This window comes from Cherax quadricarinatus, chromosome 36 (assembly GCF_038502225.1).
Source record: "Cherax quadricarinatus isolate ZL_2023a chromosome 36, ASM3850222v1, whole genome shotgun sequence".
NCBI lineage: Eukaryota > Metazoa > Arthropoda > Malacostraca > Decapoda > Parastacidae > Cherax > Cherax quadricarinatus.
Window position 1 is genome coordinate 6230957 of NC_091327.1, and position 26187 is coordinate 6257143.

The 26187-nt window shown below is 39.7% G+C and overlaps 1 protein-coding gene across 2 annotated transcripts in view; it reads left to right on the top strand.

The window, feature by feature from the left end:
- LOC128691314 (DNA-dependent protein kinase catalytic subunit) overlaps positions 1-26187 on the top strand; it is a 1096584-nt gene that overhangs the window by 107775 nt on the left and 962622 nt on the right. For both annotated transcript variants that reach the window (XM_070091676.1, XM_070091677.1), the window contains exon 6: positions 7036-7256. In XM_070091676.1, the coding sequence (XP_069947777.1) occupies positions 7036-7256 (221 nt within the window). The remainder of the gene's footprint in view (positions 1-7035; positions 7257-26187) is intronic.

Here is a 26187-nt window from a genome sequence, read left to right on the forward strand (position 1 = left end):
AGTGTGAGCAAAGTAACATTTATGAAGGGATTCAGGGAAACCGGCAGGCCGGACTTGAGTCCTGGAGATGGGAAGTACAGTGCCTGCACTCTGAAGGAGGGGTGTTAATGTTGCAGTTTAAAAACTGTAGTGTAAAGCACCCTTCTGGCAAGACAGTGATGGAGTGAATGATGGTGAAAGTTTTTCTTTTTCGGGCCACCCTGCCTTGGTGGGAATCGGCCGGTGTGATAATAAATAAATAAATTTTTCAGCTGCTTTGTGGTCCGAACTGGCAGCCTCACCATGCCTTATCACACTATGTATGCCACTACGCTTCTTAAATCTCTCAAACCAACCTTTGCTGGCCTTAAATTCACTCACATCATCACTAGTTGCAGGCATTTTTTTAATTAAATCCTCATGCAACTTCCTAGCCTTTTCGCTTATGATCGCTTGAGAGACGCTATCTCCTGCTAGCTGTTTTTCATTTATCCACACCAATAAGAGTCTCTCAACATCTTCCATCACTTGCGATCTCTGTTTCGAAAACACAGTTAAACCTTTGGCAAGAACAGCTTCCTTGATTGCCTTTCTGTTGCCCACAATAGTAGCGATGGTTGATTTGGGCTTCTTGTACAACCTGGCCAGGTCGGCGACACGCACTCCACTTTCATACTTATCAATGATCTCTTTCTTCATCTCTATAGTAATTCTCACCCTTATTGCTGTAGGGTTGGCACTAGAAGCTTTCTTGGGGCCCATGGTCACTTATTTTGCAGATAAAATCACCAAAAACACTGTAATAATACGAAATGTTCTGATTGTATGCTTGGATGTTACCGCGGAGGCTGGCTGGTAAACAATGCCACCGGCGGCACATGTGAGGCTGGCTAAGGGCGCACATTGGACGCGTCTCGGACAAACAGCGGTGAGCGGGTTTTTGAGCGGTATGTGAGGCAAAATTTTTGCGATAAAAGCGAGCGGTATGCGGATTAAACGTTATGTGGTGCCGACGGTATGCGGGGGTCCACTGTACAGTTACATAGATTATCATACATAGCGTATGTATAGAGAACCTGGGATAACCCAGAAAAGTCAGACAAAGTGACTTATTTTCAGTACCTGGCTTGGGTTTGCCATATATGATTTTTGGTAAATATTTTTTTTTTCTCGGTTGTTTGTTGGGCAATCTCATTGAAACTTGGGCAATGTATGATGGAAAGATGCTTCTTAATGTACAATAAAAATAAAAAAGACGGACGATAAATAAGGGAGTTCACTTCTCAGCCATTAGCTGCCTCTTTGCCGTATATTTTCGTATGGTTTTTATGGTTGTATTCTCCTTTTTTGGACTCATTTGATAGAATGGAAGATATATTACAGAAATAGACATGATTTTGATTGCTTTCATTACGAAAAGTACCTTGAAGTTGAGCTCAAAGTAACGGAAATGTTCGATTTTTGCCGATGTTCGATGAACTGTGTAAGTCAAGTTGGTTAATTTTATTAAGTGTATTCTAACCTAACCACTCTGTAATTCGGCAAACTCAGTAATCCGGCACACTACAGGTTCCAGTGATGCCGGATTTGTGATGGAGGACCTGTATCTTGTATCTGCCATGCAATCATGGCACCCAGTAGGCATACGAGTGTTGCTCAAAGTGGCAAGAAAAGGTGTAAGCATTTAAATCTTAGAATTAACGAAGGAAACAAAGATATTAGACAGCATCCTGTGGCCATAATGAAGTGTTACTTTGTACACATAAAAAGAGGTAAACATAAATTTGTGTGACTGACTGAATGACTGACTGACTGAAAGACTGACTGACTGAAAGACTGACTGACTGAAAGACTGACTGACTGACTTATTGAATCACTTGACTGACTTGCTGAATCACTTGACTGACTTACTGAATCACTTGACTGACTGAATGACTTAAAGTTAGACACTCCAGTACTACCATCAGCTTCAGTACCAGAACCTCTACCATCCACCTCAACCCACTAGAGCCACAGCATAACTCTCCACTCTCTTCATAATCATCGACAAACACCAGCACCCACAATTTAACCCTTTCAGGGTCCAAGGCCAAAATCTGAAATCACGCACCAGTGTCCAAGAAATTTTGAAAAAAAAAAAAAATTATTTTTTCTTACAGAATTAAAGAGCATATTTTTGTGAAGGTAATAAAACAAAAAAAATTAGAATCTGATCAGTACTTACCGAGATACAGTGCCAAGAAGTTTGTAGAAAATGATGTGGTGGCGGCAACATTGACGAATTCCACATACGCGTATTATATTATTTTGTTGTTTTAGTTGTTTTTTCTTTTCTTTTCCAATTTTTTTCTATTCCTACTAACATTTGGGGCCTGAGAGACCAATACTGTATATAATTGATATATATATACTCATTGTATTGAACACAATAACCGCACTAAAGTTATTATCATATTATTGTTTACCACTGTTGTTTATTACAATAAACATGCACAAATATTGTATAATACTAATGTTCTATCATATATTTACATATTTACAATCACTGGACATGGTTTTAGAACTGCTGGAGCTTGTGGAACTCCTTGAAACAAGGCACCATGCACAGAGGCACCTTACATTCCTCACACATAAACCGAGTGTCTTTGCGTCTTTGTTGCCGTCGTTTTGTTTGTGCACAGACAATGCATCTCTTCTGAGCAAATTTCTTTTGAGTTGAAGGAAGCTGTATTATGAAATGATCACCTTCTCTTCTCAAACGCTTGGGTATATTGTGATGAATTCGAGGACCATGTTGTATTGCAGGTGTTGTTACCTGGTACTTCATTATGAGTTGTCTGACAACAGACAAACAAAATTCACCATACGGTGGTCTGTTACCAGTCTTTATTTGGTACATATTATATGCATTCAGCATTGAAATGTCCATGAGATGGAAGAAAAGTTTCATGTACCACTTGTAACTCTTACGAACACAGTCAACAAAACCAATCTGCATGTCACACTTGTCAACCAAGCGCATGTTTTGTGTATAATCAATCACTGTCACTGGTTTTCGAATACGTTCATTAGTCACTCGATCAACTTTGCCACTGTCTTGCATTTCATTACGGTGAATGGTTGTCAACAATGTGACATCTCGTTTGTCATGCCACTGTAATGCCATGATGTCATTGGCAGTAAACACCTGCACGTCATCACCACGAACACCTGCGTTGAGCCTGGGCATATGTTTACGATTAGAACGCACTGCCACACACATCTGTCTTGTTCACTCGCATGAAATCACTGAGTAATGGGCTTGTGTACCAGTTATCGGTATATAATGTATGGCCCTTACCAAGATAAGGTGCCATCATGTTTCTCACTACGTCACCTGATATACCCAATAACATCTTGGTATCTTTCAATGTTTTACTACCCGTGTATACAACAATATCCAACACCAGGCCACTGTCACAATCACAGAGTACAAACAATTTTATACCAAAGCGGTTCCTCTTGCTCGGTATATACTGCTTGAATGACAGTCTACCTTTGAACAAAATCAAAGACTCGTCAATTACAAGATTCTTGAATGGATAAAAGTATATCCTGAACTTTTGTTTGAGATACATGAAAACATTTCTAATCTTGTATAACCTGTCACTTCTGTCAGGCCTGGTTTTGTCAGAGAAGTGCAACATACGTAACAGTAAGATAAACCTGTTCACTGGTATTATTTCACTGAAGGATGGGGTACAAATTAGCCGATCTGTGGACCAGTATGCTTTTATATTATGCTTATAGACGTGAGGCATAAGCATTATTGTTGCAAAAAGCAAATACATTTCTGCAACAGTCGTCTCTTTCCACCTGTGTAGTCTTGACTGTGGTGATAAGATCGTATTTGCCATGGTGTACTGAAAATACTTATTACTTTCCCTGACAATAATTTCCATCAATGGCTGGTCAAAGAATAATTCAAAGAATTCCAGTTCATTGGCCGTGGTTCCAAGGGGACAGGTAGGTAGAATTCCACTTTGCGAGTCATCAAAGTGGTGAGGGCTGGGAACAAAATTGGGATTTTGCTGCCAATCCCAGATACGGTTTGCTGGTGGATACTGGACATCATAGGCTGGTTGTACGGGTGGTTCTGGTGGGTGACGCTCCGCTTTGTCCTTGAACTGACGAGTCAGCAGCGTGGGTTCCCGTGTGGCACAGCGAGTCACGCATGGCGGTGCCACTACCACCACCAGCCCCACTAACACCATCCACTGATGTCTGTGGCCCATCCATGCCAAGTGTAGCCACATCATCCTCACTATCACTACCTAAAACGGGTGTAGGGCCACGGGATGTACTCCGGGATGTACTCCGTCCCCTGGGCACAGCATAGGGTACACTACCCAAGCGCATGCGGCGGCGAACATACCGACGCTTCACTGGTGAATATGTTTCCTCACTATCACTACTCGAATGATCGTCGAGTGCAATAAAATCACAATCCACGTCAGAATCATCGTCATTACTGAAGTCAGAGGCCAGGCCACGGGAAAATATTAGTTTTCTCTTACGTTTAGGAACACCCGACCGTGAGTCACGAGTGCCCACACCAGAGGTAGAAGGTCGAGGATCGTCGGGGTTTTCTGCACTATTATCGATATCCTGGTCATTATTTTCGGTCACTAACTTATCAAAGCCGTAGAATTCGTCTTCATTTCCACTTCCATCAGTGTCAGAACTATCAGACAGGAAGAGGAGAGTCCCAATTTTCCGGGGAGTGAGAGCTGACTTGCGACGAGGCATGGTGAACAAGGGTGACTGAGCCGGCGTTCCCACAATGCTATGCAGGCGCCTAGATTTTTTGTTTATGGCGCACACCCACGGCGCAGACCCATTCTCTCATATGTAGGCCTATGAGCGCTTTCGCGCTAAATTTGACGGCGCTAGAATTTTGGCGTAGATCTACGGTTTGGACACTCACCGACCAGCCGTAGATCTACGGGACGGACCCTGAAAGGGTTAAGGTAAGAAATACTATTATTTCTGTTACATTTGTAGTCTTAAGCAGTAAAAACAATACATCACAACAATGAACTACAATTACATATTCATTTTTATTTTTGTAAGATGTGGAGGCCTAAAAAAAAGTTGTTTGCCTTTTTTGGGGCTCTCAGGAACGTAACCCTATTTTTCCCTTAAGTTCTTCAGCTCGTCTCACACAGTTTTACCTAACACAGAATTTTCAGGAACGTAACTGCCATGTTAAATGACGGGGGTCTACTGTATTATGTTTTTACTGCTTCAGACTACAAATGCAACAGAATTATTAGTATTTCTTACCTTAAATTGTGGGTGCTGGTGTTTGTCGATCATTATGAAGAAAGTGGAAAGTTATGCTGTGGCTCTACTGGGTTGAGGTGGATGGTAGAGGTTCTGGTACTGAGTCGATGGTTGTACCGGAGTGTGCATAAATTCTGTAATGGCTTTCTGGGCTATTTTACCCTGCAGTACATTATACAGCTGACGATAAGGTATCAGCTGTAATAGGAATGTTTCAGAGCACTGCTTCTAGATTTGTCAGGGTCCTCCTCACTGAAAAATCTAACTTCAAGTCAAGTCAGGTTAATTTATTTATCACACAAACTCATATATATTTACCTCATTCTTTTTAATTTTACAAACTGATGCTTCATTAATGCCTCAGGCTATTTCTTGTCTAATATCTCTATTTTCTTCTTTAACTTTTAAGACTTAAATGCTTATACCTTTTCCTGCCACTTTCAGCAACACTGGTATGCCTACTGGGTGCCATGATTGCTTGGCAGGTAAGGCAATTAAAACATCAAAACACTATTCACAAACACAGCTAGTTCCTAACACAATGGAACTGGACATATATGAACGAATGCTAGGATGGGGGTGGCAGGAGTGTTATAGAAAAATATGCCACAATTCTTCAATAGTTCTATAACCAAAATATGCCACACAAAACCGTGTTAAACGACAGTTTACTGTACCTGGAAGTTACTCGAGGGCCTGGTCCCAAATCTGCATACTGCCATAACATACTGGAGCGAGGGATATGGGAGGAAGTGCAAGATAAACCCAATGAAGAGCGGGGGTGCAGTAGGAAAAACTGTATCAACATTCATGGCTCCAGATTATTCAACATCTTACCAGAAGATATCAGAAACACTGCTAGAACAAGTGTAGACATCTTTAAGAAAAACTGGACAAGTATTTTCACCAGGTTCCAGATCAACCAGGCTGTAATGGATATTTGGGGTGGTGGGCCTCCAACAGCTACAGCCTGATTGACCAAACTAGCACCAGATGAGCCTGGGCTGTGGCCGGGCTCTGGGAGTAGAAAAACTCTCAAAACTCACCCAAGGTAAAGGTATATCAAAGGGTATTTTGTGCCTCTTGTTTTTCTCTGGAATAGTTTTAACACATCACAATACAGTACCTAGAAAATGACAGAGGTGATTGTCTTAAATCAGTGGCTGTACATGTTTGCAGCACCACCAGCAGAAGAACAAAGGCAAGAAAGTGACACAAATTGCCAAAATTGATCCAAACCATACCTTATGTTACCTGACCTCTGTTACATTAGGCCTTACCATCATCTGACTAGAACCCACACCTTGCCTACATCTGACAGGTCACCTCACCTTCACCTGTTCTTGATCTCATCCAACACCTAACTCAGTCACTTCTCAGCACTATATATTTGCCATTTGTTTTGCTGTTTCATGTACTTGATGAAGTCTCATGTAGGTGAAACATTGTAATAAAAGGGTCTCCATTTGCTGTACATATTTTTTATTAACCAGGTTCTGCAGTCAGGCCACCTAAGAGATAAGATGCAAGTGATAGTTATTTTGTGTGGAAATTTGTTTAATAGGCATTTATTCAGTGCTTGTGCACTAATGAAGTATTGTACAATTTAAACCTGAACAGTTAAATAATTTTGATTTCTTTTGGTGAGAATGTTTTGTGTAGTAATATTGATTGTATATTGTATACAGATAGCAATTTTAAGTCATTTTATTTTTTTCCTTTATGCAATAGCTGCACTAGAACTGGTACACACCCATGGAGATAAGTTCTCTAGTCATCTGTATGAGAACTATGATACATTGTTCCCGTGGTTGATCAAGTGGTGTGCTTCTAAAAACCGTGATGACCACAAAGCTGCAGTACCTGCCATCAATACCTTTGTTCACGCTATAGCAAATATGCTGGAGCTACAAGCTGGAGAAGAGCGGAGTAAGGGAGCACAAGTTTTTAAGGTATGATTAAAAAATGTCTATACGTACAGCTCTATGCAATTAACTCTCTGTGCAAAGAACCTGGAATATTTTTTTTTTCAATCTATCCTGCGAATAGGAAGGACATTTTTGTACACATTACAGTTCTTTGATTTCTACCCTATCTGAAGTGACTGCTTATACATTTAGGACTTTACCTAAAAATTATCTCATCTCTCAATACTAACCAAATCGACCAAAACAACTTGTAATTTCAGTTATTATATTATGTGACCTCTAGTCTATTAACATCTGCCAATCCATGAAATATTACTGATTGAACCACTAATTGTAATATCGTCTTTATTAGATGCAACTTCAGTTCTTATAAACCTCCACTTTGACTACCTTGCATAAGTATTAAGATTAAATAAGATTTTAATAAAGGTAACCACTATTATCTTGTCTAGATTTAACCCTTTGACTGTCGCGGCCGTATATATACGTTTGTGAGGTACCGTGTTTGACGTATATATACTCATAAATTCTAGCGGCTTCAAATCAGGCAGGAGAAAGCTAGTAGGCCCACATGTGAGAGAATGGGTCTGTGTGGTCAGTGTGCACCACATAAAAAAAATCCTGGAGCACGCAGTGCATAATGAGAAAAAAAAAACTCCGACCGTTTTTTTTAATTAAAATGCCGACTTTGTGGTCTATTTTCGTATAGTATTTGTGGTTGTATTCTCGTTTTCATGGTCTCATTTGATAGAATGGAAACTATATTATAGAAATGGAGGTGATTTTGATTAATTTTACTATAAAAAGAACCTGGAAATGGAGCACAAAGTACAGGAAATGTTTGATTTTTGCCGATGTTCAAAAGTAAACAAATGATGTCATTGTCCAATAAATGTCCAAATAGCCATTCTAATACGCAGTCATGAATGGGTTGATGTAATTTTTACAATTATTACAGTATTGCAGTAGTCTGCATAACAGTAAATCTTCTATTTTTTGTTTGAATAAAATTTCAAAATAAAAAGCAAGAGTAATATCACAGGGACCTGGAGACATGACTGATGAACAAAGAAAATCTTATTTTAGAGCCAGGAATGTCTGCATTGTTCATTCTGGACCTTATTTTGAAATTGTCGTATTTTTTAATTTTCGTGAAATTGGCCAAATTGCAAATTTCTGACCATGTTATTGGGTAGTTGAAATCGGTAAATGGGCAGTTTCTTGTGCTCAATCGATAGAAAAAATAGAGTTCTGAAGAAATAGTTATGAGTTTGGTTGACTGGAATAACGGAATTAGCCGAAAATAGGGCTCAAAGTGGGCGAAATTGCCGATTTTTAAATATCGCCGAAGTCGCTAACTTCGCGAGAGAGTAATTCCGTCAGTTTTCCATCAAATTTCGTTTTTTTGGTGTCTTTACAATCGGGAAAAGATTCTCTATCATTTCATAAGAAAAAATAATTTTTTTTTTTTCGAATATTTTGCGACACCAGGAGCAACTTCAGGATTGGGCCCTTCGACAGTCAAAGGGTTAAGGAGGATTAGTCTGCCCAAAATGCCTCGGAATGATAGTGGCTTTCATTTTACTTAGCAAACCAGAATTGTAATTACACATTGTAACCTTTACCAAGAAATAAAATCTTTATCTTTATCTACTGAAATTATATATTTCATTATTCAAGGTTTAGTTAGTTAGGTTAACTTAGATTACACATTTTTTTAACACACTGACCATCTCCACCAAGGTAAGGTAATGTTAACCCTTTGACTGTTTCACTCGTATATACATATACATCTTAGGAGCCAGTGTTTTTGATGTATTTATACTCAAAAATTCTAGCGGCTTCAAATCGAGAAAGCTGGTTGGCTCACATGTGAGAGAATGGGTCTTTGTGGTCAGTGTGTGCAGTATAAAAAAAATCCTGCAGCATGCAGTTCATAATGAGAAAAAGAAAACTCTGACTGACTGTGTTTTTGGATTAAAACGCTAACTTTGGGGTGTATTTTCATAAAGTATTTATGGCTGTATTCTCGTTTTCTTGTTCTCATTTTATAGAATGGAAAACATATTACAGAAATAGAGCTGATTTTGATTAGTTTCATGAAGAAAACGACCTTGAAGTTGAGCTCAACGTAGCAGAAGTGTTAGATTTTTACCAGTGTTCAGGAGTAAGCAGATCACACCACACCTCCAATACACGTTAACTGGGGAGTCTAATATTCTTTCACTAGTGTTCTGATAATATTTATACCATTTTTACAATAATGCAGTACTCTACATAACAGTAAATCTATTTTTTTGTGTGAATAAAAAATCAAAATAGAAAGCAAGAGTAATATAAGAGGGGCCTGGAGATATGATTAACCCTTTCAGGGTCCGTCCCGTAGATATACGGCTTTTCGGTGAGTGTCCAAACCGTAGATCTACGCCAAAATTCTAGCGCCGTCAAATTTAGCACGAAAGCGCTCATAGGCCTACATGTGAGAGAATGGGTCTGCGCCGTGGGTGTGCGCCATAAACAAAAAATCTAGGCGCCTGCATAGCATTGTGGGAACGCCGGCTCATTCACCCTTGTTCACCATGCCTCGTCGCAAGTCAGCTCTCACTCCCCGGAAAATTGGGACTCTCCTCTTCCTGTCTGATAGTTCTTACACTGATGGAAGTGGAAATGAAGACGAATTCTACGGCTTTGATAAGTTAGTGACCGAAAATAATGACCAGGATATCGATAATAGTGCAGAAAACCCCGACGATCCTCGACCTTCTACCTCTGGTGTGGGCACTCGTGACTCACGGTCGGGTGTTCCTAAACGTAAGAGAAAACTAATATTTTCCCGTGGCCAGGCCTCTGACTTCAGTAATGACGATTCTGACGTGGATTGTGATTTTATTGCGCTCGACGATCATTCGAGTAGTGATAGTGAGGAAACATATTCACCAGTGAAGCGTCGGTATGTTCGCCGCCACATGCGCTCGGGTAGTGTACCCTATGCTGTGCCCAGGGGACGGAGTACATCCCGGAGTACATCCCGGAGTACATCCCGTGGCCCTACACCCGTTTTATGTAGTGATAGTGAGGATGATGTGGCTACACTTGGCATGGATGGGCCACAGGTATCAGTGGATGGTGTTAGTGGTGCTGGTGGTGGTAGTGGCACCGCCATGCGTGACTCACTGTGCCACGCGGGGACCCACGCTGCTGACTCGTCAGTTCAAGGGCAAAGCGGAGCGTCACCCACCAGCCCGCCACAACCACAACCACCCGTACAACCAGCCTATGATGTCCAGTATCCACCAGCAAACCGTATCTGGGATTGGCAGCAAAATCCCAATTTTGTTCCCAGCCCTCACCACTTTGATGACTCTCAAAGTGGAATTCTACCTACCTGTCCCCTTGGAACCACGGCCAATGAACTGGAATTCTTTGAATTATTCTTTGACCAGCCATTGATGGAAATTATTGTCAGGGAAAGTAATAAGTATTTTCAGTACACCATGGCAAATACGATCTTATCACCACAGTCAAGACTACACAGGTGGAAAGAGACGACTGTTGCAGAAATGTATTTACTTTTTGCAACAATAATGCTTATGCCTCACGTCTATAAGCATAATATAAAAGCATACTGGTCCACAGATCGGCTAATTTGTACCCCATCCTTCAGTGAAATAATACCAGTGAACAGGTTTATCTTACTGTTACGTATGTTGCACTTCTCTGACAAAACCAGGCCTGACAGAAGTGACAGGTTATACAAGATTAGAAATGTTTTCATGTATCTCAAACAAAAGTTCAGGATATACTTTTATCCATTCAAGAATCTTGTAATTGACGAGTCTTTGATTTTGTTCAAAGGTAGACTGTCATTCAAGCAGTATATACCGAGCAAGAGGAACCGCTTTGGTATAAAATTGTTTGTACTCTGTGATTGTGACAGTGGCCTGGTGTTGGATATTGTTCTATACACGGGTAGTAAAACATTGAAAGATACCAAGATGTTATTGGGTATCTCAGGTGACGTAGTGAGAAACATGATGGCACCTTATCTTGGTAAGGGCCATACATTATATACCGATAACTGGTAGTAGGTTGGTAGACAGCAACCACCCAGGGAAGTACTACCGTCCTGCCAGATGACTGTGAAACAAAAACCTGTAACTGTTTTGCATGATGGTAGGATTGCTGGTTTCTTTTTCTGTCTCATAAACACGCTAAGATAACAGGGATATCTTGCTACTCCTACTTACACTTTGGTCACACTTCACAGACACGCACATGCATATATATATATACATACATCTAGGTTTTTCTCCTTTTTCTAAATAGCTCTTTTTCTTTTTTATTTCTTCTATTGTCCATGGGGAAGTGGAAAAGAATCTTTCCTCCGTAAGCCATGCGTGTCGTATGAGGCGACTAAAATGCCGGGAGCAATGGGCTAGTAACCCCTTCTCCTGTATACAATTACTAAAAAAGAGAAGAAGAAAAACTTTATAAAACTGGGTTGCTTAAATGTGCGTGGATGTAGTGCGGATGACAAGAAACAGATGATTGCTGATGTTATGAATGAAAAGAAGTTGGATGTCCTGGCCCTAAGCGAAACAAAGCTGAAGGGGGTAGGAGAGTTTCAGTGGGGGGAAATAAATGGGATTAAATCTGGAGTATCTGAGAGAGTTAGAGCAAAGGAAGGGGTAGCAGTAATGTTAAATGATCAGTTATGGAAGGAGAAAAGAGAATATGAATGTGTAAATTCAAGAATTATGTGGATTAAAGTAAAGGTTGGATGCGAGAAGTGGGTCATAATAAGCGTGTATGCACCTGGAGAAGAGAGGAATGCAGAGGAGAGAGAGAGATTTTGGGAGATGTTAAGTGAATGTATAGGAGCCTTTGAACCAAGTGAGAGAGTAATTGTGGTAGGGGACTTGAATGCTAAAGTAGGAGAAACTTTTAGAGAGGGTGTGGTAGGTAAGTTTGGGGTGCCAGGTGTAAATGATAATGGGAGCCCTTTGATTGAACTTTGTATAGAAAGGGGTTTAGTTATAGGTAATACATATTTTAAGAAAAAGAGGATAAATAAGTATACACGATATGATGTAGGGCGAAATGACAGTAGTTTGTTGGATTATGTATTGGTAGATAAAAGACTGTTGAGTAGACTTCAGGATGTACATGTTTATAGAGGGGCCACAGATATATCAGATCACTTTCTAGTTGTAGCTACACTGAGAGTAAAAGGTAGATGGGATACAAGGAGAATAGAAGCATCAGGGAAGAGAGAGGTGAAGGTTTATAAACTAAAAGAGGAGGCAGTTAGGGTAAGATATAAACAGCTATTGGAGGATAGATGGGCTAATGAGAGCATAGGCAATGGGGTCGAAGAGGTATGGGGTAGGTTTAAAAATGTATTGTTAGAGTGTTCAGCAGAAGTTTGTGGTTACAGGAAAGTGGGTGCAGGAGGGAAGAGGAGCGATTGGTGGAATGATGATGTAAAGAGAGTAGTAAGGGAGAAAAAGTTAGCATATGAGAAGTTTTTACAAAGTAGAAGTGATGCAAGGAGGGAAGAGTATATGGAGAAAAAGAGAGAAGTTAAGAGAGTGGTGAAGCAATGTAAAAAGAGAGCAAATGAGAGAGTGGGTGAGATGTTATCAACAAATTTTGTTGAAAATAAGAAAAAGTTTTGGAGTGAGATTAACAAGTTAAGAAAGCCTAGAGAACAAATGGATTTGTCAGTTAAAAATAGGAGAGGAGAGTTATTAAATGGAGAGTTAGAGGTATTGGGAAGATGGAAGGAATATTTTGAGGAATTGTTAAATGTTGATGAAGATAGGGAAGCTGTGATTTCGTGTATAGGGCAAGGAGGAATAACATCTTGTAGGAGTGAGGAAGAGCCAGTTGTGAGTGTGGGGGAAGTTCGTGAGGCAGTAGGTAAAATGAAAGGGGGTAAGGCAGCCGGGATTGATGGGATAAAGATAGAAATGTTAAAAGCAGGTGGGGATATAGTTTTGGAGTGGTTGGTGCAATTATTTAATAAATGTATGGAAGAGGGTAAGGTACCTAGGGATTGGCAGAGAGCATGCATAGTTCCTTTGTATAAAGGCAAAGGGGATAAAAGAGAGTGCAAAAATTATAGGGGGATAAGTCTGTTGAGTGTACCTGGTAAAGTGTATGGTAGAGTTATAATTGAAAGAATTAAGAGTAAGACGGAGAATAGGATAGCAGATGAACAAGGAGGCTTTAGGAAAGGTAGGGGGTGTGTGGACCAGGTGTTTACAGTGAAACATATAAGTGAACAGTATTTAGATAAGGCTAAAGAGGTCTTTGTGGCATTTATGGATTTGGAAAAGGCGTATGACAGGGTGGATAGGGGGGCAATGTGGCAGATGTTGCAAGTGTATGGTGTAGGAGGTAGGTTACTGAAAGCAGTGAAGAGTTTTTACGAGGATAGTGAGGCTCAAGTTAGAGTATGTAGGAAAGAGGGAAATTTTTTCCCAGTAAAAGTAGGCCTTAGACAAGGATGTGTGATGTCACCGTGGTTGTTTAATATATTTATAGATGGGGTTGTAAGAGAAGTAAATGCGAGGGTCTTGGCAAGAGGCGTGGAGTTAAAAGATAAAGAATCACACACAAAGTGGGAGTTGTCACAGCTGCTCTTTGCTGATGACACTGTGCTCTTGGGAGATTCTGAAGAGAAGTTGCAGAGATTGGTGGATGAATTTGGTAGGGTGTGCAAAAGAAGAAAATTAAAGGTGAATACAGGAAAGAGTAAGGTTATGAGGATAACAAAAAGATTAGGTGATGAAAGATTGAATATCAGATTGGAGGGAGAGAGTATGGAGGAGGTGAACGTATTCAGATATTTGGGAGTGGACGTGTCAGCGGATGGGTCTATGAAAGATGAGGTGAATCATAGAATTGATGAGGGAAAAAGAGTGAGTGGTGCACTTAGGAGTCTGTGGAGACAAAGAACTTTGTCCTTGGAGGCAAAGAGGGGAATGTATGAGAGTATAGTTTTACCAACGCTCTTATATGGGTGTGAAGCGTGGGTGATGAATGTTGCAGCGAGGAGTAGGCTGGAGGCAGTGGAGATGTCATGTCTGAGGGCAATGTGTGGTGTGAATATAATGCAGAGAATTCGTAGTTTGGAAGTTAGGAGGAGGTGCGGGATTACCAAAACTTTTGTCCAGAGGGCTGAGGAAGGGTTGTTGAGGTGGTTCGGACATGTAGAGAGAATGGAGCGAAACAGAATGACTTCAAGAGTGTATCAGTCTGTAGTGGAAGGAAGGCGGGGTAGGGGTCGGCCTAGGAAGGGTTGGAGGGAGGGGGTAAAGGAGGTTTTGTGTGCGAGGGGCTTGGACTTCCAGCAGGCATGCGTGAGCGTGTTTGATAGGAGTGAATGGAGACAAATGGTTTTTAATACTTGACGTGCTGTTGGAGTGTGAGCAAAGTAACATTTATGAAGGGATTCAGGGAAACCGGCAGGCCGGACTTGAGTCCTGGAGATGGGAAGTACAGTGCCTGCACTCTGAAGGAGGGGTGTTAATGTTGCAGTTTAAAAACTGTAGTGTAAAGCACCCTTCTGGCAAGACAGTGATGGAGTGAATGATGGTGAAAGTTTTTCTTTTTCGGGCCACCCTGCCTTGGTGGGAATCGGCCGGTGTGATAATAAAAAAAAAAAAAAAAAAAAATAAACTGGTACACAAGCCCATTACTCAGTGATTTCATGCGAGTGAACAAGACAGATGTGTGTGGCACAGTGCGTTCTAATCGTAAACATATGCCCAGGCTCAACGCAGGTGTTCGTGGTGATGACGTGCAGGTGTTTACTGCCAATGACATCATGGCATTGCGGTGGCATGACAAACGAGATGTCACATTGTTGACAACCATTCACCGTAATGAAATGCAAGACAGTGGCAAAGTTGATCGAGTGACTAATGAACGTATTCGAAAACCAGTGTCAGTGATTGATTATACACAAAACATGCGCTTGGTTGACAAGTGTGACATGCAGATTGGTTTTGTTGACTGTGTTCGTAAGAGTTACAAGTGGTACATGAAACTTTTCTTCCATCTCATGGACATTTCAATGCTGAATGCATATAATATGTACCAAATAAAGACTGGTAACAGACCACCGTATGGTGAATTTTGTTTGTCTGTTGTCAGACAACTCATAATGAAGTACCAGGTAACAACACCTGCAATACAACATGGTCCTCGAATTCATCACAATATACCCAAGCGTTTGAGGAGAGAAGGTGATCATTTCATAATACAGCTTCCTTCAACTCAAAAGAAATTTGCTCAGAAGAGATGCATTGTCTGTGCACAAACAAAACGACGGCAACAAAGACGCAAAGACACTCGGTTTATGTGTGAGGAATGTAAGGTGCCTCTGTGCATGGTGCCTTGTTTCAAGGAGTTCCACAAGCTCCAGCAGTTCTAAAACCATGTCCAGTGATTGTAAATATGTAAATATATGATAGAACATTAGTATTATACAATATTTGTGCATGTTTATTGTAATAAACAACAGTGGTAAACAATAATATGATAATAACTTTAGTGCGGTTATTGTGTTCAATACAGTGAGTATATATATATCAATTATATCCAGTATTGGTCTCTCAGGCCCCAAATGTTAGTAGGAATAGAAAAAAATTGGAAAAGAAAAGAAAAAACAACTAAAACAACAAAATAAAATAATACGCGTATGTGGAATTCGTGGATGTTGCCGCCACCACATCATTTTCTATAAACTTCTTGGCACTGTATCTCAGTAAGTAATGATCAGATTCTAATTTTTTTGTTTTATTACCTTCACAAAAATATGCTCTTTAATTCTGTAAGAAAAAATAATTTTTTTTTTTTTCAAAATTTCTTGGACACTGGTGCGTGACTTCAGATTTTGGCCTTGGACCCTGAAAGGGTTAATGAACAGAAGATATGTTATTTTAGCGCCAAGAATGTCTGCATTGTTAATTCTGGACCCTATTTTGAAATTTGCACCTTTTATTTTGCATGAAATTGGTCAAATGGCCAATTTCTGACCACTTTATTGGGTAGTTGAAATTGGTAAATGAGCAGTTTCTTGTACTCGGTTGATAAAAATATGGAGTTCTAAAGAAATAGTTATGAGTTTGGTCTACTGGAACAATGGAATTGGCCAAAAATAGGGCTCAAAGTTGGCGAAATTGCCGATGCGTATGTATCGCCAAGATCGCTAATGTTGAGGAAGCTTAATTCTGTAAGGTTTTGATAAAATTTCATGCTTTTGGTGTCGTTTCCACTGGGAAAAATTTCTTTATAATTTCATAAGAATTTTTTTTTCCAAGAATTTTGCAACATAGAATGACAGTTTCAGAAATGGGCTTGCGACAGTCAAAGGGTTAAATGACAGTCTACTGTATTTCTCATTGTTTTCTGTATGTAAAACTAGTTATTCTCTATAAAATGTATTTTTTGTTAATATTTTTGGGTGTCTGGAACTGATTAATTGGATTTACATGTATTTCTCATTGGAAATGTTGCTTCAGTTTTCGTACAATTTGGTTTTTGTCAGACTTTTTCGAATGGATTAATCACGAAAACCAAGGTTGCACTGCATATACATTTCCACTGCATGGTATATTTTTAAATGTTTATACAATAGTGTTCCATATATATTGGAGGTGAATGTATTCAGATATTTGGGAGTGGACGTGTCAGCGGATGGGTCTATGAAAGATGAGGTGAATCATAGAATTGATGAGGGGAAAAGGGTGAGTGGTGCACTTAGGAGTCTGTGGAGACAAAGAACTTTGTCCTTGGAGGCAAAGAGGGGAATGTATGAGAGTATAGTTTTACCAACACTCTTATATGGGTGTGAAGCATGGGTGATGCATGTTGCAGCGAGGAGAAGGCTGGAGGCAGTGGAGATGTCATGTCTGAGGGCAATGTGTAGTGTGAATATAATGCAGAGAATTCGTAGTTTGGAAGTTAGGAGGAGGTGCGGGATTACCAAAACTGTTGTCCAGAGGGCTGAGGAAGGGTTGTTGAGGTGTTTCAGACATGTAGAGAGAATGGAGCGAAACAGAATGACTTCAAGAGTGTATCAGTCTGTAGTGGAAGGAAGGCGGGGTAGGGGTCGGCCTAGGAAAGGTTGGAGGGAGGGGGTAAAGGAGGTTTTGTGTGCGAGGGGCTTGGACTTCCAGCAGGCGTGCGTGAGCGTGTTTGATAGGAGTGAATGGAGACGAATGGTTTTTAATACTTGACGTGCTGTTGGAGTGTGAGCAAAGTAACATTTATGAAGGGGTTCAGGGAAACCGGCAGGCCGGACTTGAGTCCTGGAGATGGGAAGTACAGTGCCTGCACTCTGAAGGAGGGGTGTTAATATTGCAGTTTAAAAACTGTAGTGTAAAGCACCCTTCTGGCAAGACAGTGATGGAGTGAATGATGGTGAAAGTTTTTCTTTTTCGGGCCACCCTGCCTTGGTGGGAATCGGCCAGTGTGATAATAAAATAAAATAAAATATTATCATTTCTAATATGGCGTCACTTGTACAAGTTATCTGGCTACCACATCTCATATTTATGTTTATTTATTCTATTATGGGGTGTATTTATCATCTTTTTTTGTTATGTATCGTGTTTATTATATAATTTTGAAAAAATATCATAGATGGATTAATGAAAATGTGTATTTAACGTAATATACGACATTTAAATGAGACTCGATGATTATTATTATCATTACTAATATGACGTCTGGAGACATAAGACACTCTTACTGATTTTAATGTGTACCTGCATGCCAGCACAGTATGTAAGTTTATTTAAGTACAGGTATACATAAGTATAATTATCAGAGTACAGTATATATAAAATATGAAATAACTTTTAAAAACATTTGAAATTTTGGAGTTTCCAGACAAAATGGAGAGACTTAGTGCTTACTGAGCTCACGAAGAATGTAAACAAACAGGGTGGGGCACGGTGACCATATTAGAAAGTCAGGTGGCGGGAGCCGTATAGCGAGTTTTGGTCATAATTTGAAATGACCATATTAGCGGAACGCCGTAAAGTGAAACGCTGTAAAGCGGGGCCCTGCTGTATATGTTCACTCGCATAGCGCCCCAGACGTATATATACATTTTATTTTTCCTGCCTCCAAATTTGGCACGATTGGCCTGAGATGCCTGGTCAGCATAGAATTGGTCTTAACACTCGGTGTGCGCAGTATTAAAAAAATCTGGGACCACTTAGTACCTTGTGGGAGCACCAGTTAAATTGAGCACCAGCTAGAGCAAACAGTGCGGCAAACACCATGGATTCACTGATGTAATGTCATATTAACACTTCTCTTTTAAGAGGAAAGTGATGTTAACCCCAAGTTTAGGGTCTGTCTATCTGTCTCTTTGTCTATCTGTCTCTGTCCCTGTCTATCTGTCTCTGTCTTTGTCTATCTCTGTCTTTCTATGTCTGTCTATGTCTCTGTCTTTGTCTATCTCTATCTGTCTGTCTGTCTCTGCCCATCTGTGTCTGTCTATCTGTCTGTCTTTGTCTATCTGTCTCACAGGTACACATAAATACAAGTATATGTAGTATAAATTACCGAGGATAACCCAAAAATCCAGACAAAGTGCTATACTCTGCTTGAACATGTGAGTAAACGTAATGACACAGTCTTGTGGCTCTCTCTGAGACAGAGATCTAGACGGATAGACAGATAAGACAGGAAACTTGACAGACAAATGTTTGTGTACCAGCAAAAACAAAGCGAGGGGATGGTCATCTAATCTTTTCTTATCAGCTGCACACTCCCCCACCCTCGTTTATGCTCATCAAACGTCAGCTCTTATCAGATGTTATCTTATCATGTCACTGTCAGGGGTGGACTTTGTTTTTCATGCTTCAAGGGAACATATTATTATTATTATTATTACATATTATTATTATTACTACCTATTATTATTATTACCTATTATTATTATCCTCCTCCTCCTCCTCTTCCTCTTCCTCTTCCTCTTCCTCCTCCTCCTCCTCTTCCTCCTCCTCCTCCTCCTCCTCCGTCAGCTCTTATCAGATGTTATCTTATCATGTCACTGTCAGGGGTGGACTTTGTTTTTCATGCTTCAAGGGAACATATTATTATTATTACTACCTATTATTATTATTACCTATTATTATTATTACCTATTATTATTATTACCTATTATTATTATTACCTATTATTATTATTACCTATTATTATTATTACCTATTATTATTATTACCTATTATTATTATTATCCTCCTCCTCCTCCTCCTTCTCCTCCTCCTTCTCCTCCTCCTTCACCTCCTTCTCCTTCACCTCCTTCTCCTCCTTCTCCTCCTCCTCCTTCTCCTCCTCCTCCTCCTCCTCCTTCTCCTCCTCCTCCTCCTCCTCCTTCTCCTCCTCCTCCTTCTCCTCCTCCTTCTCCTCCTCCTTCTCCTCCTCCTTCTCCTCCTCCTCCTCCTCCTCCTTCTCCTCCTCCTCCTCCTCCTCCTTCTCCTCCTCCTCCTCCTTCTCCTCCTCCTCCTCCTCCTCTTCCTCTTCCTCCTCCTCTTCCTCCTCATATTCCTCCTCCTCCTCCTCCTCCTCCTCCTCCTCCCCCTCCTCCTCCCCTCCTCCTCCCCCTCCTCCTCCCCCTCCTCCTCCCCCTCCTCCTCCCCCCTCCTCCTCCCCCCTCCTCCTCCCCCTCCTCCTCCCCCTCCTCCTCCCCCTCCTCCTCCCCCTCCTCCTCCCCCTCATCCCCCCTCACCCCCCATCCCCCCTCCTCCCCCCTCCTCCCCCTCCTCCCCCCTCCTCCCCCCCCTCCTCCCCCCTCCTCCCCTCGTCCTCCTCCTCCCCCCTCCTCCCCCTCCCCCTCCTCCTCCTCCTCCTCCCCCACCCCCTCCTCCCCCTCCGCCCCCTCCCCCTCCTCCTCCTCCCCCTCCTCCTCCTCCCCTTCCTCCTCCTCCCCCTCCTCCTCTCCTCCTCCTCGTCCTCCTCCTCCTCCTCCTCCTCCTCTTCTTCCTCCTCCTCCTCTTCTTCCTCCTCCTCCTCTTCCTCTTCCTGCTCCTCCTATTCCTCCTCCTCCTCCTCTACTTCCACATATCCAAAACATTGCTGGGACATATAAATACTTTGTATATATTCCAAGACAATAAATGACCAAGGCATGTGTAAATGTCCACCTGTCAGTGTGTTTGTGACAATTTGAGTACAATTTCACTACCTAATACTAGTGTCAGAACAAAGATTGTTAATGAAATGACAAGAACTACTACAAATTGTAATTATCAGAACATAAAAATTACATAAAATAATATGAAAAATAAAAAGGTATATCGGCAACACTTCTGCAAGTGGCAAGACTCAATGTTGCTGTCACATGAACATTCAGCGCCAACTTCTCGGCCTCATATCTCGGTAAGTACTGACCCTAAAACACTTAGGGTCAGTACTTATAACACTTAGAAAAAGGTGCTCTTTTTTTTTCTAAAAACAAAAAAACTTTTTTTTTTTTTTTTTTTTTTTTTTTTTTTTTTTTTCAAAATATTCGGGGCGCTGCACTAGTGAACGTATATATACGTTTGGGTACACTCTTAATGGTACTCTTAATGCTACACCCTTAATGCTACACTCTTAATGCTACATTTATTTATTTATTTATATATTTTATGTCTTTGCAAACAGTTCATTGAGATTTTGTATTTATAATAGTGGGTTACAATGCAAAGAGAGCCTCTGTTATGCCTAGGCATTATGGGCCAACTTAACATTATTGGCTTACAGTCTACTTAATACTAAGGAGTATATCATAGTTGTACAGTAAGGTTCAATGTGATTGTTTCACTTATGATGTGGGAGTACATAGGTGAGTAAGTGTGTACTGAGTATTTAGCATTTAGTCTAGGGTGATTAAGTAGCTTTTGAGAAGAGTTTTAAATTGATTTTCATGAAGACTGGGTTACTTCAATATCTTCTGGTAATGAATTCCATATTTTAGGGCCCTTTATGTGCATAGAGTTTTTACACAGTGTGATATGGACACGAGGTATATCAAAGAGATCTGTCTTGTGTTGTGGTCATGTGTCCTGTTTAGGTTGGTGAGGAAAAGTTTGAGTGGGGGGTTTACATTTGCGTGTATTGTTCTGTGAATGTAGTAGGCACATGAATAAGTATGGATGTTCTTAACGGTGAGCAGATTCAGACTTTTGAAAATTAGTGGAGTATGCTGGCAGGAGTGGGAATTTGTTATCATTCTTACTGCTGCCTTTTGCTGGGTTATTAGGGGTTTTAGGTGATTGGATGTTGTTGATCGCCATGCACAAATTCCATATGTAAGATAAGGGTATATGAGTGAATGGTACAGTGCCAGGGGAGCTGATTGTGGAACGTAGTACCTTATCTTTGATAGTATGCCTTAGGTAGTCGAGGGAGTGGCCTCTGATACCATAGTGCATTAATTTGGAGTACAGCAGTTCATGGTCGACTTTATCGAAAGCTTTACGTAAATCAATGAAAATGCCCAGCGGGACTTCTTTCTTTTCAAGTGTGGTATATATTAGTTCTAGCATGTGTATGATAGCATCATTTGTGCTTTTATTATTCCTGAATCCAAACTGACAAGGGTTTAATATGCTGTGTGAAACGCGGAAGGAATAGATCCGTTTATGAATTAATTTCTCAAAGATTTTAGAGAGCAGTGGTAAGTTAGATATTGGTCTATAGTTATTCAAGTCAGCTTGGTCACCTCCTTTATGGATCGGAGTGACCCTCATTATTTTGAGGATTGTTGGGAAGGTAGATGATTCAATGGATTTGTTAAAGAGCATTGCAATAATTGGTGACAATACCTGAGAAGCTTTTTTTGTAAATAAAAGCAGGCAAGTTGTTTGTCTCCTGCCTTGTTTTTAAGGGTGTTTACGATGAGCGTAACTTCAATGGGGTTGGTTGAAGCTAGGAATAGCGTATTTGGGTAGGTACCTATGAAGTAGTCTGATGGACGGGTATTTGTGCTTGGTATTTTGTTTGCTAGATTTTTTCCTATGGTGGAGAAGAAAACATTAAGTCTGTTTGCTGTTTCAGTTGGAGTGAGTAGGGGTTCATCTGATTTTGTTAGTTTGATTGCTTTGTTTTTGGATAACTTTTTAGTTCCAAGAATTTCAGATAGAGTTTTCCAGGGTTTTTTTCATATCACCTTTGATGTTATGTAATCTGTTTATATAAAACAAATTTTTTCCCTTCTTATCAGGCTGGTAAGTGTTGATGAGTAACTTTTCAACTGTTCTCTAGTTATTTGACCCATCCGTACTGTTTTTCATATTTGTGCTTTGTGTTAATAGATTTGAGGATGCTTGGTGTTAGCCAGGGATTATTCAGTCTCTTTGCTGTGATCTGTTAGTTTTCCTGGGGCAATGTCTGTTATAGAGGCATTGGGCTTTTTTTTTGAGAAAATTATTTATACATTCATTCATATCTGTATATGTTTCGAGCTCATTTTGCCAATCGATGTTATTCACAGCTGCTATAAAGTTGTTAACTGCTGTCTCGTTATGTAGTCTGAAGGTTACTTTAGTAATGTCTTGCGGCAGTTTGCCCAGATTAGTTATGAGAAAGGTTGGGTAGTGGTCTGTAGTGTTGTCTGTGATTATGCCTGATTTTAAAGGGGATATGGTGTTTGCCCAGATGTGGTCTATTAAGGAGATGCTTGTCTCAGAGATTCTTGTAGATTTAGATATTGCTGGTAGCAACAAGAAGTTACTCATTGTGTTTGTGAATTCGGTTGTGGGTCCAGGCCGTGTAGTATGTTTACGTTGAAATCTCCTGTTAGTAGTAGGTGGTCTTTATTCATGTGTGCATCAGTAATCATGTTTCCTAGTTTTTCACTAAAGTGATAAATGTTTGACTGTGGTACTCTGTAGAGATGTTTATAACTGTGAGGGGTTTTTGCACGTCTTTTGATTTAAATTTGGCTATGATATATTCTCCATGTTCGTCCCTTGTGCAAGATTTATTGATATATTTGAGTTGATTTGAGTAGTAGATAGCTGTTCCTCCCCCTTGCTGATCTGTTCTACAGTTGTGTATGGCCATGTAGCCAGGAATGGTATAGAAATCTGTAATATCAGGCTTAAGCAAGGTTTCTGTGAGTGTGATGATTGATATATTTAAATGAAGGGAACTGAGTAATGCTGTGAGGTCATCATAATGTTTGCTCAAGGATCTGACATTGTAGTTAAAGATGGTTATGTTATTGTTTGCACTGAGTAATGTCTTTGCTTGGTCTGCTGTGTAGTAATTACACTTACTGGTTGATTTGTGTAATTCATTTTGTAAAAAGTTTACATCAGGATCTATGTCTGTAATCATAGGATGAGAGTAATTTTACAAACTAGATTTTCTGAGTAAAATGATATAAGATTTATATTGAATCTACAACTAGACTTATGACTAAGACTCCGTGATTAATCTAAAACTTGTAAAAATTTGAAAGAAAAAGGGATTATTACAGAATAGATAATTCAGTTATACACTTAAGCATCTAATAGCACCTTAATTATTTTAACAATTGAGTTTATGAACTACAGTAGATATTTACAGCTAAAATAAAGGAGCTAATGAATATAATAATAAAAGAATGTATTAAAAGCAAAATCAGTAGCACCTGAGGTAGTCAATAGCACCTGGAGTATTTTACTGGCAAAATAGTGAACTTATTACACTTTAGCCCATGAGAATAGCACTTTGATTATTTTAACAATTGTGGATATATGAACTAGGGTAGTTATATAAAGCTAAAATAAAGGAGAAAATATATAAGGGACTAAATTAAGTAATGGTAAACAAAGTTCAATGGACAGATAGTCACTATGATATAATATTGATTTGGGAGTAAGATCTGATTTGTAATGTATAATAAGTTGAGCAATTAACTGCACTATAAAAAGTAGAGAAATATGAGGTAGCTGGTACTAGCTAGCAAAAGATAATTTTGGGACTCACACAATAATGTAATTGAAATATACACTAATTGCTCACACAATATAAAGGGGATTAAAAAAGTAGTGGTAATCTGAATTAAATGGACAGGTAGCAACCATGAATAACATTAATTTTGAGTAAGATTTGACATGCAACAGAAAATTATGAGCAATTAAAAAGTAAAAAGTATTTGAGGTACCTGGTATTAGCTAGTAAAAAAAAAAATAATAATGCACAATAATGTAATACAGGTCCTCCATCACAAATCCGGCATCATTGGGACGTGTAGTGTGCCGGATTACAGAGTGGTTAGGTTAGAATACACTTAATAAAATTAACCAAATGTTCATTGAACATCGGCAAAAATCGAACATTTCCGCTACTTTGAGTGCAATTTCAAGGTACTTTTCGTCATGAAAGCAATCAAAATCTTGTCTATTTCTGTAATATATCTTCCATTCTATCAAATGAGTCCAAAAAAATGAGAATACAACCTTATAAACCATACGAAAATATACTGCAAAGAGGCGGCTAATGGCTGAGAAGTGAACTCCCTTATTTATCGCCCGTCTTTTTTATTTTTGTTGTACGTTAAGAAGTATCTTTCCATCATACATTGCCCAAGTTTCAATGAGATACCCCAACAAGCAACCAAGAAAAAAAAATTACCAAAAATCATATATGGCAAGCCCAAGCCGGGTACTGGAAATAAGTCAATTTGTCTGACTTTTCTGGGTTATCCTAGGTTCTCTATACATACACTGCTATGTATGATAATCTATGTAACTGTATTTGTGTATACCTGAATAAACTTATTTAATTCTAGTCTGTCAACTGAGTACAAGAAATGGCCCATTTGCTTATTTCAACTACCCAATAAAGTGGTCAGAAATTGGCAATTTGGCCGATTACACACAAATTTCAACAGATGCCAATTTCAAAATAGGATCCAGAATAAACAATGTAGACATTCCTCTCACTAAAATAACATTTTCTCTGTTCATTAGTCATTCAAATTCAAATTCAAAGTTTATTCTCTATAAGGTGTACAATGCTGAGTTTACAGAATTTGGTTATTGTGTGGTTTACATGTAGTAAAATAATAATTACAGAGTGTACCACTAGAACGCCTAGCATGGCTAGGCATTTCGGGCAGACTTATATTAAATCTTAAGTTTAAAATGTTACAAAATTATGAGGTAAGTTGGTATTATGGCTAAGTGACTTAATACTAGTTGTGAGTTTAGCAATGTGAATGCTTTTGTTTTGGCACTATACATAGTTTCAGTATTGGAGTATCACAGGCCAACTTATGACTAGTTAAGATTCATTATTTTGAGATTGAGATTGATATTTCTGTTTATGGTCAAATGGGTGAGTGAGTGTAAGTGTTAACCACCAAGGTGGTATTCGTGTAATTAGTTGACAGGGTGTATCAGGGAGATAAGATGTTTTCTGATGGTAGTTTTGAAGGTGATGAATGTGTCTGCAGTTTTGGAATTTTCAGGTAGGGTGTTCCAGATTTTAGGGCCTTTGACATACATTGAATTTTTGTAAAGGTTTAGTCGGATACGGGGAATGTCATAGAGATGTTTGTGTCTGGTGTTGTGCCTGTGGGTTCTGTCACAACTATCAAGAAAGCATTTTAGGTCAAGGTTAATATTGGAATTTAAGGTCCTGTAGATGTAGATTGCACAGTAGTAAGTGTGGATGTACTGAACTGGGAGTAAGTTTAGATCTATGAAGAGTGGGGGGGTGTGTTGCCAGGGATGGGATTTAGTGATTATTCTTACTGCGGCTTTTTGTTGGGCTATTATTGGCTTTAGGTGTGTTGCTGCAGTTGAACCCCAAGCACAGATAGCATAGGTGAGGTATGGATATATAAGTGAATGGTATAGTGTGAGAAGGGCAGTTTGCGGCACGTAGTATCGTATCTTGGAGAGGATCCCAACCGTTTTGGATGCTTTTTTGGTTATGTGTTGGATATGGG